Below are 21,725 nucleotides of genomic sequence, written 5' to 3' on the forward strand. Positions count from 1 at the left end.
ATAAAATATAACAGTTACAGGGAAATTGCAGTGCAGATAAACAATAAAGTGCAAGATCACATGGATTATGAGTCAAACTATCAAGTCATAGAGCAGGCTGCAATCCAATCAGTCTGAACAATTCTTACAACTAGATAACCACATGGTTATAAAGTACTACTGCCACTTCTCAGAGAACAAAATAAAGATCGAACCATTTATGTGGGACTTAGAGGCCAGAGAATAATGAATATACATGAACAAATAACTATTTTAAAAATAAATGAATTTTTTAAATCTAGAAATTGAGCAGTTGACATACTGCACAGAATTTTTTTGAAGATCATGATGTTGCTCAATATATTATTGTGAAATTATAAGTCATTCAACAAGATGTAACATTTCAATCTCTTTCATCGTGAACATTTAGATTAAGTTTTTATTAAATAACTCATTCTGTATTAGTAACATCTTTGAATGCTATAAAAGTGCACCCTGCTGTGAGCACAATGTCACTAACACCAATTAGCAGATCTCCATCATTAACTGTACATGTACAGATATGCTGTTGGCTTCACACAGTATGGACAATATTTGCAAATAATTTTGTCATCACAATTGCATTTTGGGGAACATCATTGTTTTTGAGCCCAACAAAAAATGCAATCACACCTCTTTTCTGATTCACCATTAGAAAGTCTTACCAACACCGAGCCACAAAATGAACGTACTTGCACAACACGGCAAAGTTGGATTACAAATGTAAATGGGTACCAAACACTGAAGTTGGAAGTTGCAGGGTTTTTTTTTTAAATATATCAATGATTGCTATTATTGATAATCTTATACATTGCTTATTAAAACATCCAATTCATGAAGTGGTTACATTCTAATAAATGTTTAAATTAATTAAACCAAAATGTGCAAATTAAAACAGTTTTAGCCCCATTGCCATTGATGTGAAAACTCTGTTTGAGAGCTCATTAATTTCAGTCAGAAATATCTGAACACTTACAAACCACTAATGCAAATAACTGAAATATTATTTTATTAACAAAACTTTAAAATGGGATAATAAACAATATGTAATGTACCTTTTCAGGGTACTAACCGAGCAATTGATATATACACATATATACAAACCAACATTCCTCTCATATTAATTCTACTATGGATTTTGCCTTCCCCCCTACCCCTCTCCATCCTCTCTCTCGCCACCTCTTTCCCACAACCACTCTCCACTTCATTTTCACTCTCAAGGATAATTGTAGGTAGTGCTGATTGTGATTTTTGTTCACATAACAAGCTGGGACTTAAATTGCCATTTATTGCTAACACTAAGCATCATTTGTCATAGTTAAAAAGGCTTGTAAATTGAGGGTAGAGTCAATTGCAGTGTAGTGACAGGTCACAAGAGAACATACTTAAATTGAGGTGAAAAATAATCTATTATTATCACTGAATTAGAATTAATCCCTATGCAAAGTCCTATTATTCTTTTAATATTCATAAAGAGAAGATAAATTAAAATTATTCCACTATATTTTAAAGTACTTTAGGTATAAATTTGCAATTTTATAAATCAGATATTTAAAACAAAACCACAGCTAAATAGATTTAATTAACTTACCCCTGACTTCTAACATGCAGGTAGTGGTGTCATTTCCTAATACATTACTTGCCCAACAGGTATAGAATCCAGCATCTTCCCTCTGAACATCCTTTATTTCTAAAGTACCATTTGTATGCTTAAAGTAATTAGGGCCCTCAATTTCTGTTTCCATGTCTTCCTTCAACCTAGGAAAAGCAGTGGAAAAGCCATATTAATTTAAAATGAACAAACAGTATAACCATAACAAAACAATATTTCTCCTCTCCACACCTTGTGGCACATTGGGAGCAACCTTGCCGTTCCTTTAGGATTTTGTCTGTGTTTTTTTTTCTTTACAAAGCCGTGTTGCTAGCTCAATGCTCAGCCCAGAACAGATGGAAAACGTGCAAGGAACCAATTGGATTGGAACCCAGGACCGCTCACCTCGAATTCTGGTGCTGACTAAAATATTTCAGGGGCTATATTTTAAAGTGGAATTATTTTTTGATCGAAACTAATCCTTATTATAAACTTAAAGCAATATCTAATGGGATTCTAACACTGATTTGGCAGGACAGTCCTAAAACTGATGTGATATGGCTACTGGACCTTAGACCAAGCCAATTCTCAGCACTTGATCATGGACATGATCTGGAAGGTCAGTGAGTTCTGGGCAGATTAGAGGATGTCTTTCACTATGTTTGAAGGCATTCCAGCAGCAGATAACATTAGTCAGACGTGTTTCCATAGCAACTGACTCTATTGCACAGAACCTTCTGTTATCCAGCTGCTTGGATCAAAACCTCAACAAAGACCTATGTTGCATCTTATCCCACACCTTCCTGTCAAAGTCTCAGTCACTAAGGAAGTGAATTGCAGTGTAGCCATCATGACATGAACATGCGGTATGGTAGATATGCTGATCATACCTGAAAGACCAGATGGACAAGGCCTTTCTCAACCACACTAATATTGGTGTTCGTTGGAAAACACTGATGATGACGCATTTTGCATGGTCAGGGAATCACCTGGCTAGATTCCCTGATTCCATTGATAGCAGAATTGTACAAGATGGATTAAACAAAACAATATCTTACCAACGTATAGTAGGAGAAGGAGAGCCAAAGACTTTACAGTAAAGGTAAGCTGTTTTTCCTTCGATTGCAATATATCTCTGGTCATCAGGAGTAAGCATCATTGGTGCAAGATCTGTTGGTATTAGTAAGAAAAAAAATCAGTACAAAGGCCTATTTCCTGCAGATTTTGAGTACGCACAATTCTTTGAAGATACATGATATCTTAAGCATATGCTATTTACTAGCTACCATTCTAGAGTTTGTTGGAACTCAGTTAGCCCAGATTGAATCGTGTTGACACAGCCAATTCACCTGACAAATTATATACAAGAAGAAATCTACTGAGACTAGAAGTTGTTTTACTTCTGCCAAAGGTAGCTTAGAAGCCTGCAAGCAATGCAGTTGAAAGATCTGAACTAGCTAATGATCAACAAAGAGGACAGTGTTTGAAAAAGTAGCAATGTGAGGTTCATGGTTGTGCACAATGATGAATGCATTAATCTGATTTTACTATCAGCTGAATCAGTTGAAGGTTCTGATATCAATATAAATAATTCTTATTCTTATAGGCATCTGTTAGTTTCATGAGACCGTGGATTTGCGCCTTGGAGGTTTCCAGGGCGCAGTCCTGGGCAAGTTTGTATGGAAGACCAGCAGTTGCCCATGCTGCAAGTCTCCCTTCTCCATGCCACCAATGTTGTCCAAGGGAAGGGCATTAAGACCCATACAGCTTGGCACCGGTGTCATTGCAGAGCAATGTGTGATTAAATGCCTTGCTCAAGGACACACACGCTGCCTCAACCAAGACTTGAACCAGCAACCTTCAAATCACTAGACGAACACCTTAACCACTTGGCCACATGCCAACACAAATAATTAGAGATCAGGGAAACAGTTTTTAAATACTGCATTCATCGAACTAACTGAAGATGTGAGTTCAAATCCCACCATTCCACATGGGTAATTTAAATTCAATTAACTGAACAATAAAGAATAACATAGAATCAATAATAATGTGTGAAACTCCAGGATAGTATAAAAATTATTCAATTCACCAATCAATGATGGAAAACTCTGGTCTTAATCCAATTACGTCTTTGTGTTACTACAGCACAGCAGTAATAATTGTTAACTGTCATCTGAAATGGTCCAACAACCCAATCAGACATTCTTAGTTTTTACAACAAGGTACAGTTAGAATAAAACCTGATAGATCATGCAGTACTGCTGAAGAACACATCCAGTCCCATCAATATGCCAAAGTCCTTAGGAACATTCAATGGCATTATCTAAACAATGGGAGCTATCCCAACAACTTGTCAAACAACAATCTGATCAGTCGTATTTACAAAATCACACCTTTCATTAAGTCATTCTGAATAAAGTACTGCAGACCCTTTGGCCCATTCAGTCCATGCTGATCTCATCTTTTGCCTTGTCCCATCTACGTGCACCCAGAACATATCCCTCCAAACCCCTCCCATTCACGTATCTATCCAAACTCTGATGAGGTGTTACAATTAAACCCAAATCTACCACTTCTGCTGGCAGTACCACACTCACACCACCCTCTGAGTGAAGAAACCCTCTCTCAGATTCTTCCTGAATATTTAACTTTTCACACCAAACCTATGCCCCTAGTTCCAGTTTCTAGTCAACTGGAGGCGAAAAAGCCTACATGTAGAGACTCTATCTATGCCCTGATAATTTTATATACCGTATTCTCCAGTGCTCCTGGGAATTAAGTCCTAACCGATTCAACCTTTCCCTGTAAATCAGGTCCTTAAGTCCCAGCAACATCCTTGTAATTTTTCTTTGCATTCCTTCAAGCTTCATGATACATTTCCTGCAGATAGGTGACCAGAACTGTACATAATGCTCTAAATTAGCCCTCACCATGTCTTGTACAACTTCAACATAACATCCAACTCCTGCTGGATGTTATGTTGATTTATGAAGGCCAATATGCTAAAAGCTCTTTTATACTACCATATCTACCTGTGATGCTATTTTTCAAGGAATTATGATCTATATTCCCAGGTCCATTTGTTAAGTAGAGCAATGCCAAATAAATGGCACTATATCTCATCTGAGGGATTTGAGAAAGCATTAAATGAGGACAATTCAAGGACAGACTCTGCTCTGTTGGAGACAAAATCTTAGTCCCAGGATTAAGTTGGTAGCCCTAGCAATGACCAGATTCACCAAGTCCTGAAAAGCATGGCTATCAGGCTAGGTCAGCTGCAGCTGGTGAAAGAAGTATGCAGAGGAAGATTCCTGCCTGATCCTTGTGAAATGAGCTGACACTGCTGCATCTGCTTTTGTACTATTGGATGCTGTAACTGAAGCATGGTCCCTTAAATCAGAGTGTCATGGTACCAAGTAGATCACATTGTGCAGAAAGGGATAAAGCATTGGACATTGCAGATATTTTGGTCACAGTGCTGTGACAAACTTTTAACCTATTCCAATATCAATCTAACCATTCCCTTCCTCCATTTTCCTTTTGTTCATATGCTTGACTATGAGTTAGATTTTGCTGATTTATCTACCTCTCCTATCACCGCTGATAGGCAGCATTTTCCACGCATACAGCACTCAATGCAGAAAACCTAACTCTAACATCTCCCCTATATTTTCCTCCAATGACCATCAATTATGTCCTCTCGTATTAGCTACTGCCACTCTGGGAAAAAGGCAACAGCTGACAACTCTATCTATACCTTTTATCATCTTGTGCAGCTCTATGAGTTGGAAGCAAGTGGCACATAACTCCTGTTAGCTGTGTGGAAATTGGGAGGTGCCTGCTTGTGCCAGCAACAACCCTGTTATTTTTGCACCTGTTTAAAATCTGCCTCTCGATCTGTTCCTCAGTGTATCTGTTGTTGAATATACTTTCACAGCCTTTTTTTTGTAGGACACAATTATTGGCGAGTCTATAGAATACACCCAAATAAAATGATTTCTCCCTTACATTTCTGACTTGCAACCACACTGACCCTGCAGACAATCTCTCCATAATGTCCTCCCTTTCTGCAGCTGTGATACTATCCTTGATTAGGGCTATCCCACCTGTTTTACCTTCTTCCCTGTCCATATTGAAACATCTAAACCCTGGAACATCCAGCAGTCATTTCTACTCTTGTTACAACCAAGTATCTGTAATTTCCACAACATTGTAGCTCGATGTACAGACCCAGTTCTTAGTTCATCAGCCTTGTTCCTGATAGTTCTTTTTTTCATTGAAAAAGACTATTTCAACCCATCCAACTGACTGCAATTAGGTCTGTTCCAATGCCTAACCTTCCTCACTGCCTCACCACATAATGCATCTGCCTTTACACCAACTGCCTCATCCTCTGATCTATCACTTTGACAACCTAGTTTGAACCCCCCCTACTAATTCTAGCAAACCTGCCCACAGGAGTATTGGTCTCTTTCCTGTTCAGGTGTAACCCGTCACTTTTGTACAGATCATACCTTCCCCAGAAGAGATCCCAATGATCCATAAATCTCAAGCACTGCCCGCTGAACCAATTCTTCAGTCACACATTCATCAGCCAAATCATCCTAATCATGCTGCATGGCACAGGCAACAATCCGGAGATTACTACCCTTGAAGTTCTGCTTTTTTAGTTTCCTTCCTAGCTCCTTATATTCACTCTTCAAGACCTTTTCCTTCCTATGCTATTGGTAGCAATATGTACCATGACTTTTGGCTGCTCGCCTACCCCCTTTAGATTGCTGCAGACTTGATCTGAGATGTCCTTGACCCTGGCATCTGGAGGTAAAATACCATCTGGTTATCTTTCACATGCACAGAATCTCCTGTCTGTTCTCTGAATGACTGGATCTCCTTTTGCTTTCCTCTTCTCTCTGCTTCCCTTCTGAACTACAGAGCCAGACTTAGAGTCAGAGAGCTGGTCGCTGTGGCTTTCCCTCGCCTCCAGGTTCAAAATTGGCAGCTTAACAATGAACACCCGTTAGAATTTGCTGGGCATGAACTGTGCAGATTGCTGATGCGCCAGCAAACAGCTTTGCAGCCCTGCAGTGTTCTGTTATGAAAGGTGGTGGAGAATTTAACAGCTACCAGTCAGATTAAGTGCTATCAGCACGCTTCTTTATTGCTGCTGGAACAAAATCTTGTGATTACTTAATTAAAATTAGCGCAGCACACCTTCGCCACAAGAACCATGACATTTTATCAAGGATAACTTGGGATTATCTCTGCTACCTTTCCAGCAGTATTCACACCCTTGGAGAATAAAATATGATGCATTGCTGCCAACAGCTACTGAGTTTCTCTCCATCAATCCGCTCATTGCTTTTCCTTTTCAGCCAGTGAATTTAGGAAGCTTACAGTCACTGAAATAAATGTTACTGAAGTAACAATTCAGTCTCCTGACAACTATACTGTGATTTATGCCTCAGTCATTTCATATGCATTCATTATATGGAGCAGATGCACAAACTGATTTACCTTAACTGTTTAAATGGTTTCTGAGTTGAAATATTAACCCCATCTTACTCTCATAATATTGAACAATTCTGATTTCTACTTTCTTTCAATTTTCAATTAGCTTGCTTAAACTCACTGCATTCAGAGTTCTAAATTATTTAATGCACTTTTAATTGGCTGAAAATATCCTTCAAGATATATCATATTAAATCAAATGCTATTTAAGTTGTATTGCATGTTGAAACCACAATTTTTACTTAGCAACTAACTGAATAAAACACAATTCACGTGAGAGATAACCTTTAGACAGACCTATTCACTCAAATTATTATTAGCATCAGCAACATTTGAAGATTTGAATTATTGGTGAAAATGTATTCATGTATGCAAATTAAGACCATGAAACATAATCCAATTTAGACATTTATCAAACATTAGCTAACACAGAAGGCAAAAATATTACTGAAAAATTTAATATTGCATATATCCACCTTTTGAATTTGTTAAAAATAAAAAAAAAAGAAAAATTTCATGGCCTCCCATATTGATTTTGTAGGTTATAACTAAAACGTGCTCTCTGGGTAATCTGTCAATTTCAAATGTTTCATCCATTTTGATAAACCTTTAGACAAATGAATACAGCCTTGTGGGATAAGAATGGAGAAAAGTTCATTGGGATTAGAGCTCATTCAAAAAGAAATAGATCAATATCCTTCATATAAAAGGGCTGATTGTGCTGATGGTTGGCTGTTGGGTCGATATACAACTGCCTGTTAGCTGCAGCGTACACAGCTGCATGCCGCAAACTTCTGTATGTGAATGCCCCACAGTGACACTGTAGGTAGTGCTGTTAACCCACAGCTCCAGCAGCCCAGACTCAATCCTGATGCCGTTGGTCAGGAACTTGCAGATTCTGCAAGCGAACCATATAGCATTCCCCTGGGAAGCTCTTGTTACCTCCCACATCCCAATGACATTCTGGTCTGAAAACCGAACTGCTAGAGAGGGTAGATAGCCGGAGAATCAGGAAGCGAGGACGGTGGCAAGTTGAGAGCAGATTACTGGGAATCGTGTGGGATTGATAAGAATGTCTTGAGAGCTGGCATATATGCTGATGTAGCAAAATAAAACAAGTCTGAGAATATGAACTTGTAAAAAATGCTAACATCGCTCTGAAGGTCAGAGGATACCTGCATTTGACACCCCCTTCCCTTCCCATTCTGTTCCTTTGTGTGTTCCAAGAAACAGGATACAGTTTATAATTATCTCTTCAGTATTATGCCAGAAATAGTTAATGCATTCAGCATGGTCCCAGTCTCATGAACAAAGCTACTGATCATTAATTACGATGCAAACACAAGAGATTCCTCAGTGCCTAAAATCCTGAGCAACACACACAAAATCCTGGAGGAACTCAGCATGTCAGGAAGCATCTATGGAGGGGAATAAACAGTCGACATTTGGTCTGGGCCCAAAGCACCAACTGTTTATTTCTCTTCAAAGATACTGCCTGAATTGCTGAGTTCCTCCAGCATTTTGTGTGTGCTGCTCATTAATAAAAATGTAACAAATTGTTATTTTTTTTGTTTTGCTTCAATTAAATTCAGTGAATTGATTGTGCTCTTTTAAATTACTATTTTTTATTATTTTTTGTTTTAATCAATGAAACTTCTTTTCTTAAGATGGCGGCGCATCCAGATGCGGTGGCTACTCAGGCTCCAACTAGTGGTTCATCCTTTACGTCTTTCTTATGATCGCAGGACACTGATGGATATTGAGAACATGAAGTACTGCAATTCTAGCTCAGCTGAAAGTTGATGGATGGCCAAGGAGCTCCAGAGTACGAGCTTAGGCACGCTGTGTTGCCGCCTGCTACAACCACCCAGGGAAGACACCATCGGAAGTGGTGCAAAAGGAAGCAAGTGCAAGGAAAGTGTGCTGGTGTTCATGTGAAACTAAAGGCTAATTCCTTCAGGCTAGCTCTCCTGTTGATTCTGCTTTCAAGTGTTCAATCATTCGAAAATAAACTGAACTACCCTAGTCTGAGACTGAATCAGCATGAGGTGAAGGACAGCAGCGTGCTCATTCTGATGGAAATGTGGCTAAGGGTACCATGTAGCAGCCATCCGGCTAGATGCTAGAGGTTTCTATCCTTTTTTCAGTCCAACAGAATCCCTGCGATCTCTGGCAAGACCCGTGGTGGAGGTGTATGTACCAACGTTAATAAGAACTGGTGTGTGACCCACTATTCGCCCATGCGAGAGTTCTTAATGGTGAAGTACAAGCCCTCTATTTACCGAGGGAGTTCACTGCCATTGTGATTGTGGCTGTATACATACACTCCAACTGTGAAGACGCTGGTGAAGCACTACCTGAGCTCTATGGCACCATCAGTGACTTGCAAACCACACACCCCATTATTGCCGCTGGTGACTTCAACCATGCTTACTTAAAAACAATCCTGCCTAAATTCTATCAACATGTTGCCTTTGCAACCAGTTGTGAGAAACATTAGACCTGGTTTATACCAACATCGCTGCTGCATACAAAATTGCTCTTCGTCCTGATATTGGATTCTCTGACCACTTCCCTGTTATGCTAATTCCTGCATAGGGACCACTGATTAAATATGTCAAACCAGTTCAAAGAGTGATAAAAACCTGGCCAGAAGGAGCAACCTCAGCATCACAGGACTGTTTTGAAAACACAGCCTAGACATGTTCAGAGAGGCAGCTATGTACAACCATCACATTAGCATCAATAATATGCAAGATCTGTGACTGGCTACGTAAAGAAGTGCATTGACATCCACGTTGCTGGCCTTCAAATATGGAGCAAAAGATCTAAACCCTAATTGACCCCTAACTTCCCTCTCTGTCCCCAAAACCATCTCAATGAACTTAAAAGGGAAACAACTAAATCTGAGCCACACTGTCAGTGGAAACCAAAGCTTGACACCATTTGAAAGCAAGAGCACGAGAGAACTATTCCTAAATCATTGAAAAGCAAATGAAATAGTAAGAAAAAAGCTATTCTGATTTGTCTGCAATCATTGTAATCTTCCTTTGCTGTAGTAATAGTACTGTCATCTGTCCAATTATCATCTCATTGCAGAGTATAGTTTGCATTTTTCACACAAAGATGAAATTATATGAACTTACGTAGACATAATTAAATATTATTTTCAATTTTAGTTATGTTGTAGTTTCCTGTCATCTTCCAGTAAATGAACTATGAGGGTTTGAAACTCAAGAATATCATTGTACACTTCAGAATTACTTTTGGTAAAATAAACTGCCGGTGTATTGAAGAATATGCAAAGCTTAAGTGGAGTACTTTCCTAATGGTTTGCTTTTACAGTTATGAACTGAACTTACAAGTATAAATTGAGTAAGTAGCTTGACAAATCCTCTCTCAGTGGGTTACAGTGCACAATTAAAAAAATAATTCAACATTAGCACTTACTCAGGATATTGACAACTGCATTGGCAAGAATGGATCCATGCTTATTAGAAGCTTCACACTGATAGACTGCACTGTCATTCAGTTGTAGATTTGTGAGAATGATAACATTTTGAGTAATCTTGCGATTTATTGCAGGCTGTGTTTCTGTAATACATAAAAATTTATTTCTGATTAAGAGTCATCAATTCTGTTGCAGAGCAATTTTCATTTCATACTACTATTGATTTGTGGTAACAAATAATGGTGAAGAAACACAGCTGCTTCAATTAATTCAAGGAGATGTTACAACTCAGATGTGATAACTCCTTCTTGGCCCATCAATTTGAATCTACTAAAGCCAACACTGCAGCTTTTTTATTATTATAGTCACTTACTTGCTGAACAACTTTTCTACCAACTTTCAAAGAATTTCCTCCTTGCTTTGTGATAGAAATCGAGCACTGACAATTCATTGGAAACAGATCATTCTTAAAATCAAATAACTCAGAAACAAAAAACAGTCTTTACATCATCTCTAACCTTCTCACAACCTTAAACCAACCCACAGTCTCTCTCCTCTCATCTTCACCTAAGGAATGGACTAAAATCTAAAAATATGAAAAAAATCAAAAATAAAAATTCAGCTGCAGGCAATGGAAACCAAAATAAAAAAAAGAAAAAAAACAAACATTCAATAGAATTGGCAGCATCATGGGAGGAGAAACAGCATTAACACTTCAGGTCAAAAATTCTTTGACAGAACTGGGAAAGAAAGAAGAAAAAGTGTAACACACAGAAAATGCTGGAGATTCTTAGGAGTTCAGGCAGCATCAATGAAGAGGAATAAACAGTCCAGTCCTGATGACGTTCTGCAAATGACTGAAATCCAGAGTAACACATACACACAAACTGCTAGAGGAACTCAAAAGGTCAGGAGGAAGATTAGTTGTGAAGGGTAAATTGACAAGGGAATCACAAAGGCAGCAATCCCTATGGAAAACAGAGAGTGGGGGAGGCGTGGTAAAGATGTTGTTGGTGGTAGGACACTTGAAGATGGCAAAAGTTATGGAAAGTGATGTGCTGGATATAGAGACTCATGGAGCAGTACGTGAGGGCAGGAAGAGTTCTATCCCCATTAAGACAGCAGGAAGATGGGGTGAGGATGAATGTCCTTTAAATGGAGGAGATACAGGTGAGGGCAGCATCATTGGCGCAGGAAGGGAAGGAAAGCCTCTTCCTGGGAAAAGGTGCAGTGGATATGAAGGAACTGAGAAAATAGAATGGCACTTTTGCAGGAAACAGGGTGGGAAGAGTTATAGTCGAAATAGCAGTGGGAGCCACTAGGTTTATAATAGACATCATTAGACAGTTTGTTTGCAGAGAGATTGACAAAGGGGAGAGAAGTGTCAGAGATGTCAGAAAGTGTCAGAAGTCAGAATTGTGAAAAGTATCAGAAAGTGTCAGAAATGTGAACTTAAGGGCAGGGTAAAAGTTGGAGGCAAAGTTGATGAAGGTGATGAGTTCAGCAAGGATGCATGAATTGGCACAGCTGCAGTCGTCAATGTAGCGCAGAAAGAATTATGGAGCATTACCTGGGAGGTTTGAAACATGGACTGTTCCACATAACCAACGTATAGCCGGGGCCCATGTGGCAGCCCACGGCTACACCTTGAGTTTAGGTAAAGTGGGAGGAGATGAAAGAGAAATTGTTGAGTGTGAGGACTAGTTCCACCAGACAGAGTGGTGGTGAAGAAGAATATTTCCTGTTCTGATTTGAGTTCAATTTTTCTTTCTCAACCAGTACAGCCTATCCTGTTGGCTATGCCCCTAGTGCTGCTATTAGCAACATGTAACACAGTCAAAGCAGCAAAAATCACCCCATAGGTGCTCCAATTATCCACTTAACCTGACTTCATCCGATCACAGATTTTCCCTTTTTTTTGTCTATTACTCCATCTTCTTTTCTGCAACTTAAAATTACCTTTCTTTATCTCTCTTTCCCCGTTCCAATAAAGAGTCTCGGATTGGAAATATTAACTCTGTATGACCTGCTGGATGTTTCCAGTATTATAGGTTTTCAGTACAGACTGAAACATCCTCTGTTCATGGCTAGAATTCAGCACATTAACCTGGTTCTTTATAATAGTACAAGAACACCGAAAATAAATCGTATTAACCTCTGTTTGACCTCATTTCTACTGGAATCTTTCTTTAAAGATAAGGCTGTGGAAGCTTGCAGAACAAATAATGTTAGCCTACCCAGCCTATCTTTTATTCGATTATGGAGACAGCATCAATCTCAATCACAATAATGGTCATTAATAATAGGCTGTAACAGCAATAATTTGGAGGTAACCCATTGTCCTGCTCTATGTTACTAAACAGGGGAAAAATACAAGTCACTACACAATTTGATGTTGTACAAAATAAATCCTAGTAATTTGTAGAAAAGAGAACACACTAATACACTAGATTTTTGGACAATTGAAAGAGAGAGGAGGAAGAGACAAAGCGAAAGAGAGGAAGATGTGGAAAGAGCAGAGAGGGAAGATGAGGAGATTCAAAATATAAATCACTTCTGTACTGTCATTTAGCATCTTTTTTCATGTCTTGTAAAGCAGTTAAACCTTGCTTTCTCCTTCAGGTCCTTAAGTATCAGATCCATTCATGTGTAATTGAAGACAATTAGTCAAATCAACTAGGTACATTTGGTGGGGGGGGTTGGGTGGGAAAGATGGTCGATGTCCTCCTGCAGAGCCTGAAAAATTAGCAGGGACACAAGATACAAAGGAGTATATCCTGGAGCAGCCAAAGCAAGTCATGTCTGTGAAAAAGGTGCTAAAAACCTCAAGAGGCAGCTGAGCTATGCTCCTTGACAGATCTGAAAATGTCAAAAGAATCACCCAAAGCCTGAAAAATAAAACACTTATAAACTTAAATATTTTCAAAGCCATCAAAGCACCAGGGAAAATCCAAATAAATAAAATTTACAACAGGTTTCCCTCTTCAACTGAATCATTGCAGAGTAATGCTTACATCACTTCCAACCTCGAAAAGGATCATCATGACAGTTCCGAATTCAGAGTGACAGGAAATATCACCAACATCCCACCCACATGCTTAAATCTACCGCCAGGTTGCAGCTCCCTACACAAAGGCCGACCACTGTTGCCAACTCTTACACTTTCAGATTTACATACATTTGTGCAGAACTGCAGTGTTACTGTTTGTTCATGGTGGTGAACTATTGCAATTACTCTAATGTTACCCTGAAATTCAAGGCCAATACCTTCTGTGCGTTATCTTTTCTCATTTCCACATTCTGAAACTAGACTGCATTTAAGAATGATATTAAGCTTCTTAAAGTCTGCTAGAATGTGTAATAAGATGCAGGTAGAAAGTTTCATAAACAGTACTCTGCCTAATATTAATTAATTGGGTGTGTGTGTATATATATATATATATATATATATATATATATAGCCAGTGGGAAATAAATAGCAGAACAAAGACTATGTATAACTATATAGATTGCTTGTACTGAACTATAAAGCTACCCTGGAAACAAGGGGAATAAAATAGAACAAAAATTAGTGGGAAGCTAGAGGATTGGGAAGATTTTAAAAACCAAACAGAAGGCAACTAAAAAAGTAATAAGGAGAGAAATAGTGAAATATGAAATTAAGCCAGCCAATAATATAAAAAATTATACCAAAAGTTTATTTTTAGATTTAGAAAGTAAAATTATTGGGTGGATATATGGAATGCTAAAGCAGACACAGTTGACCAAATGGCCTAATTCTGTGATGGATGTTCACTGTGTTCAGGCCAGAGGGCCTTATGTTTGCCAAGCTCAGCTTTTCAAATACAGCATTTAACACTTGCAAAGATCAAACAGCTGTTTTTGATTAAGTTAAGTTCAACTAAGATCAAACTAAAATTCTTCGTTTAGCTGCTTGTCGTAAACAAGAGCCAATCTTCTGTTCTTAATGTAAATGGAAAGCAATACTCAGTTTGAAAGAGCAGCTGGGGGCACCAGTGTGCATGCATATGGATTGAACATGTTTGGTCAATGCTCCTCTCCGACGCCTTGATAAAATTACTATTATACCGTGTTTTATTCATTCATAGGCCAACAGTGTATATCTAAACTAAGTGTCTGGAAAAGCCAAGGCTGCCGACTGCCAAACTACCGAAGTTGGTACTAACAACGGGTCTGTAAAGAACTTCTCCGCGTCTGAGATACCACCGGATAAAACTTACGCCATGTGCAAGGAATTAAGTCAGGAGATTTCTGAGTCAGTTCTGCGCGGCCTTATTGACTGCTTTGATGTCTTTGAGACCAAGTTTGAGGCGCGTGTGGCCTCACAACTGATTTACAAGCCCGTGTGGCTAATCAAGAACTGAACACCAGCGACCTTGAAGCAGGCATGCAAGAGCTTGAAGCTAAGTACTCAGAGCTAATGAGACAAAATAGCCAGCTTGAAGCTGAAGTGCATAACTTTGAGGCTCGTTCCCGTGAACCTACTGAATTTGTTTCCAGACTGATTCCCAAGTTGCTTGGGGAAGAGCATTTCCCGTAGCCGGTTAAAGTCAATCGTGCGCATCGGTCTCTCCAGTCGAAGCCGGCTGACGGCACTAAACCGCGCACCATCTTGGCACGTATCCATCACTTTCAAGTGAAAGAGCTGATCCTGCACCGCAGCAGACTACAACCCATGGAGTATAAGGGAAAAAAAGTCTTGAATTTCCCAGATTATACTAATGAGGTGATGACTCAACATCGTGCCTTTCGTGATGTACTGCAAACTCTGCGTGACGGAGGAATCAAGCACACCCTGCGGTATCCGGCTTGGCTCTGTATTTATCATTAAGATGGAAGAGCGCCTAAAGTATACGGCGATCCGATAGAAGCAGTACAATTCTTGGAAAGGAATAATGCACGCAAAAGGGAGTAGATATATTGACACTGCTTATTCAGCTTATATTTGTGCCGGTTTCCATGTTGGGAAAAGGGGAGGGACCTCCTTGTTATATGTAGTTTTACAATGCTGTATGCCCACTGGGATTTAATTGCGGAGAATGATCTAAATATTTCCGTTATTATAAGGGTTAAATTCGAGCTGGTGTCATGAATGTTCAGTTTCAGGTGCGGACATTGGATAACTCTCCCCAGCCCTAATAGCATCTGTTTAATGGTATTATATAATTTGTATTATAAATTTTCTTGGAGAGGGGGTTTGTGATAATTGTGTAATGTTAGTTACCTACCCAGCAGCTGCTTTTGGGATGGAAATGGGGAACTATGTGTCTGGTTTAGGGAGACACAAAGGGGGGAGGGTTAGAGTGTGTGTTGTTCCTGTTTATAGCTCAGACATGTTTTTTTTGTATATGTTGTGTTCTTATGAGGGCTGCCAGCTATTTTGCATTGTTTACTATGCTTGTGCTCAACTCTAATAATCTCCTTTTTATTCTCATATGCAGAGGCCTTGTGGTATAATGCAGCTGGGGGGTAAAGATATTACAATAGTCTCATGGAATGTTAAGGGCCTTGGTCATGTTGTTAAGAGGGATAAAGTTTTTGAGACATCTCAAATCTCTATCTGCAGATGTGATTCTTCTACAGGAAACCCATGTCAAAGTAACTGAGCAATGCAGATTGAGATCTAGCTGGATATCGCAGGTTTACCAGTCACCATTTACTTCTCATGCACGTGGTGTGGCTATCCTCTTTAGGAAAAATATTCCATTTCCACTCACCTCCATGACCACAGATCCTCTCAGCAGGTTTATTATGATTTCGGGTACCATTAATTTGTTTCTGCTAACTTTCCCTAATATTTATGGTCCAAACAGAGATGAGCCAAATTTTTTTAGGAAAGTTTTTGATTTACTTCCAGATGCCAGTAATTCAAATATAATAATTGGTGGTGACTTGAATTGCTACCTGGATCTATATTTAGATACATTGTCCTCTTGCTCACCCTCAAAGGTCGTGTCAGTGCAGGTCCTAAATAATTTGATTAATCTAGGAATTTAGTAGATATTTAGCCAGTTCAACATCCCACCGAGAAGGACTATTCTTATTATTCTCATGTACACAGATCTTATAGTAGAATAGACTATTTTTTGGTTGACTCTCATTTAATATCTCGTGTTACCAATACAAAATATCATAATAGATTAATTTCTGACCATAGCCCCTTGATAATCTCCCTAAATTTCTCCCTTTCCAAACAAATCTATTCCTGGCATTTTAACCCCTCCCTACTCACTGATAAGAAATTTATAGAATATATCACCAGATGAAAAGATTTTATAGAAATTAACGATAACGGTGAGGTGTCAGATTCATCACTTTGGGAGACATTAAAAGTTGTAATTCGTGGGTATGTAATTTCCACTGCTAAGAGGGAGAGAGAAGGGCGATTATTAGAGATTGAGAATACTCTCCCAACCCTCGAAGCGACATACCAGGCTTCGAAATTCTCTGAAGATTATAATAAAATAATGACATTTAAATACGAGTACAATTGTATCTTGGGTAGTCAAATAAATAACCTCCTCTTAAAATTAAGACAAAAGCATTTCGAAATGGGAGACAAACCTGAAGGGCTCCTGGCTCGGCAGCTCAGAGGCGCCCAGGCCCTAAGGTCAATTCATTGCATTAGATCGAGGCCGGGTACCCTGTTAACTAACCCCAAGGAGATAAATGACTGTTTTAAAGAATTTTACAGTGAACCCTACACCTCTAAATGCAATGCCACTCAATCTGATTTGAATGACTTCTTTGATTTTGTAATGTCGAAACTTAGTGACGCTGCTAGGGAGGACTTAGATTCTGACTTCACATTGGAAGAAATAACTTCTGCCATTAAGTCATTTCCGTCCGGCAAGGCTGCTGGGCCGGCTGTATTTGGCTGTGAATTTTATAAGAAATTCTGTGATATCCTTGCCCCATTTCTCCTCAGAATGATATCTTGCTCTAAGAGAGACAAAGCTCTGCCTAGAACATTGTACGAGGCTAACATTTCCCTCATTTTAAAGAAAGGTAAAGAGGAAACAGACCCAGCCAGCTATAGGCCCATTGCTCTTCAGAATTTCGATAGAAAGGTAATTACTAAAATGCTGGCTAACCGACTAAATAAGTATTTGTCATCTATCATTCATCCTGATCAGACAGGATTTGTCCCGGGTAGGTTCTCTTTTTCCAATGTCAGATGCCTCCTTAATACTATGTATGCTGATCATGGGAAAGCTAATGGGGCAGCAATTTGGTCCCTTGATGCACAGAAGGCTTTTAACCAGACTGTTTGAATCACTGTACAGGTTTGGTTTCGGGGAGTCATTTGTATCTTGGGTAAAACTGATATACGCCAACCCAATGTGTTCTATTATAACTAACGGTGACAAGTCAGCTCTGTTTCCCCTACACCGTTCAGTCCAGCGGGGCTCCCTCTCTCGCCGGCCCCTTTTTGCCATCGCGGTAGAGCCCCTTGTCCTAAAAATAAGAAGTCACCCAAATATTCTGGGTTTGAAAGTGGGAGGTATTGAAACACTTATTAGTTTATATGCTGACGATGTGATACTCTACTTACAAAACTCAGAAAAGTCAGTCCCTCTTCTTCTAGATTTAATCTCCTCTTTTGGCAGACCATCGGGATACTCGATCAATTGGACAAAAAGTGACTTTGTGCCCCTCTCCAACGACTACACACGGGGTTTTTTGGAAAGTGTCCCGTTCAAAGTAGTTAAAGATCACTTTACTTATCTCGGCTTGACAATCCCCAAAGATCCTAAATTAATATTCAAATTAAACTTTGCGGAGTTTATTTCAAAACTTAAACAGAATATAGAAAGTTGGAAAACACTACCTCTGTCCATGATTGGTCATATAAATTCAATTAAAACGGTTTCCCTTCCTAGCTTTCTCTATCTTTGTCAAAATCTCCCCATTTTTCTTACATCAGCTTTCTTTAAATAATTGGACTCCATAATATTATCTTATATCTGTAATTATAAGAATCACAGGATTTCAAAAATTCATTTACAAAAGCCCAAATCTGAAGGAAGGCTGGGATTACCTGTATATAGACACTATTATCAGGCTGTCAATGCTAGGGCTTTAATGTTTTGGCAACAGGGAGCTCTGGATAACCTAGCTCCTGGGGCTCCCTTGTGGCTATGTATGGAGTCTAACTCTGTTGTCAATTTCTCCTTGCCAGCCATGCTGTTCTCTAAGTTAGAGAAGCCTGGGACTTCAAAAAGTTTGAGTTTTGTTTTGAAAAATTCCATCAGAATTCTAATTTAGGTTAGGAGCATTCTGAATTTACTGGAGACCTCTGCACAAACACCAATCTGTTTCAATCACTCTTTTCTACCCTCATGGTCAGATTAGACCTACCATGCTTGTTGGGAGAAGGATCTAGTTTCTATTGAAGACCTGTACATAGAGGGAAGGTTTGCAACATTTAGTCTGCTGAAAGAGAAATTTGAGCTGCCTCATTCGCACTTTTTTCATTACTTACAAATTAGACACTACATTCAATCTAAGATTTGTAATTTTGAAATCCTTCCAGGGAAACATATGTTTTTTGATATCCTCCTGACTCCAGGCATCTCGTCTCTAAGTTTGTATGTTTGTTTGATAATTGCACTGTAGCGTTTACTGTGAAGATTAGAGACGCCTGGAGAGAGGAGTTGGGCATTGAATTATCTGAAGCAGCCTGGGATAAGTGTTTGTCTGTGATACAGGCTTGCTCTGTTAACAGCAGGCACCAACTGATCTAGTTTAAAGTTGTCCACTATCTCCACTACTTTAAACTTAGATTGCACAGGATTTACCCTTCTGTCTTGCCAATGTGTGATAGATGCCAAGGGACGGAAGCCACATTGTCACACACCTTTTGGTTTTACCCATTACTGACTGGATTTTGGTCCAAAATATTCGACTGGTACTCAAAGGCCTATAAAAGATCCTTCCCCTTGGAAGCTGGTCTTGCCATATTTGGCTGCTCACAATCTACAGTTTGTTTCTCTGCAGCCATACAACAGTCTCTGATGCTGGGGATGATTGTTGCCAAAAGACTTATCTTAAGGGAATGGAAATCACCTTCTCCCCATTCCTTTCGGAGATGGATGGCTGATATGATCTCAGTCATACAGATGGAGAAACTTAGGTTCTTGAGAACCAATTCAATTAAAAATTTTTCGGCTATCTGGGATCCATTTCTTGCCTACCTGGATGAGGCCGGGGGCGGATGAGCAATTTCCCCCCAGCTGATTTCTTACAGCCCTCATTTGAGATTTAATGTTTAGTATTTTTGAGCAATTTGTACAATAGGCATCCCTCTAATGTTATGTCCTTTTATTTTTGCTTATTTCATTTTTATACATGTCTGAGCTGGTACGTTCTTGTTGATTTCATTGTTTTTGTTTGAAAATTTTGAAAATAAAGTATTAAAAAAAAAGAAAAAGCAGCTGAACAGGCGCACTGTTTATAGAGCCACAGATCTGATAACCCCACATCATCTTTGCTCACTGCTGAAGGGTGAATTATAAGAAACTGGATTATTAATTTGACTTGTTTCAAACAGAAAATGGTGGTTAAGTTGTTTAGTTCAAGGAAGCTTGCAGGCCAAATTGATACTATAATTTAGCATAAAATTAGCTGATCTATTAATAAGTTGGAAGGTTTATGTACTCAGGGAAGTCAGATTCACGGCTTTAATTGCGGATAACTAGTAACTATGTCTCCAGAAGTTTTTAGACTGTTTGTGTTAAAAGGTATCTGGAAAAATATCATATGAGTGTGAAGTTGTCCAAATTGCAAAGAAATAGTATAAATAGACAATTTCAGCTTTATTAGGAATGGTCCAGAAGCATCAAGAAACATGACAGGAACATGGGTGAATTAGAATCCATTCCTCTGCCTTCAATTTCTGTGACTGATGGCTAGTTTGTTTGCTGTTCATGGGTATACCTATTTACCTCATAGGAACTGTACTGTGGTTTGGAAATCCTTCATGCTTTAGAAATTGTTTGTACCTTGGTAGTCCTTTATAAGATAGAAATCTTTTGTAAGTTTTAAATGTGTTTTAAGAATGTTGTTTGGGTTTAAATGTATATCATCAAAAACAAATGAACTGCAGGGAGGGGGTGACCCACCATTCAAATAGTAGGTATTGACAGCTAGAGTTACCATACAGGATAAACAGAAAAGTAAACTATTCTTTGAAGATTGGGTAGCTACAGTATAGCCTCCCTTTAGTGAGTATTCTCATGACTATCAATATCGGATAGAGCTTAAGGACTCCATTTAAGTTTAGAACTTCATAGTCAGCAAATCCAATATAATCACAATTCTGTTCCTATGTCATATGGTCTTAAGTGCTGATTCCTAAGTATTAGATATAGTCACTTTGCACTGGTATGCCATATTTACAATAATAGAAGCATAAAAGTTGGCTAATGTGAACTGGACAAAAGTTTGAATGTTTAACTGCCCTCAAGAACATTCTGAATGGTTGCATCACCGCCTGGTATGAAGGCCCCACTGCACAAGATTGAAAGCTGAAAAGGATTGTAGACTTAGCTCCATCACAGGCACAACCCTCTTCACCAAAGACATCTTCAAAAGGCAGTGCCTCAAGAATGCAGTGCACATCAGCATCCTGGACATGCCATCTTCTCAGTACACCCATCAGGAGAAGTAGTACAGGAGCCTGAAGTCCCACACTCAAAGTTTTAGGAACAGCTTCTTTCCATTCACAATCAGATTTCTGAATGCTCCATGAACACTTCCTCTATTCATCTTTTGCACTATTTATTTTTATTGTAATTTATAGTAATTTTTGCCTTGGACTGTACTACTGCAACAAAACTAATTTCAAAACAAGTGTCAGTGAAAATAAACATGATTCTAATTCTGATTAAACACTCATCCTGAGAGGAATAAGACAAGCAAGTGCCGAGATTCAAATAAAGTTCTGAGAAGATCCGGTGACAGACACATACCAAGCAATCAGGATCAGATTTCAGTGAGAATATTCCAACTTTTTGAAAAAAAGCTGGTTGCAGGTATGATTCCAATCAATACAACAATCCTATACAAAGAAAATATTTCCTTTAATCTCATCTCATTTAGTTGGATTATTTTTGAACACCAAAATAGATC

The 21,725-nt window shown here is 38.9% G+C and overlaps 1 protein-coding gene across 7 annotated transcripts in view; it reads right to left on the reverse strand.

Moving 5' to 3' along the window:
- The window catches only part of chl1b (cell adhesion molecule L1-like b), a 986,835-nt gene that overhangs the window by 482,226 nt on the left and 482,884 nt on the right, over positions 1–21,725 (reverse strand). For 6 of the 7 annotated variants that reach the window (XM_072280601.1, XM_072280603.1, XM_072280606.1 and 3 more), the window contains 3 exons: positions 10,571–10,714; positions 2,668–2,779; positions 1,610–1,776 (listed from right to left, as the gene is read on the reverse strand). In XM_072280601.1, the coding sequence (XP_072136702.1) occupies positions 1,610–1,776; positions 2,668–2,779; positions 10,571–10,714 (423 nt within the window). The remainder of the gene's footprint in view (positions 1–1,609; positions 1,777–2,667; positions 2,780–10,570; positions 10,715–21,725) is intronic. The other variant, XM_072280605.1, reaches the window with a different exon arrangement.

This window comes from Mobula birostris, chromosome 16 (genome assembly GCF_030028105.1).
Source record: "Mobula birostris isolate sMobBir1 chromosome 16, sMobBir1.hap1, whole genome shotgun sequence".
Taxonomy (NCBI): domain Eukaryota; kingdom Metazoa; phylum Chordata; class Chondrichthyes; order Myliobatiformes; family Myliobatidae; genus Mobula; species Mobula birostris.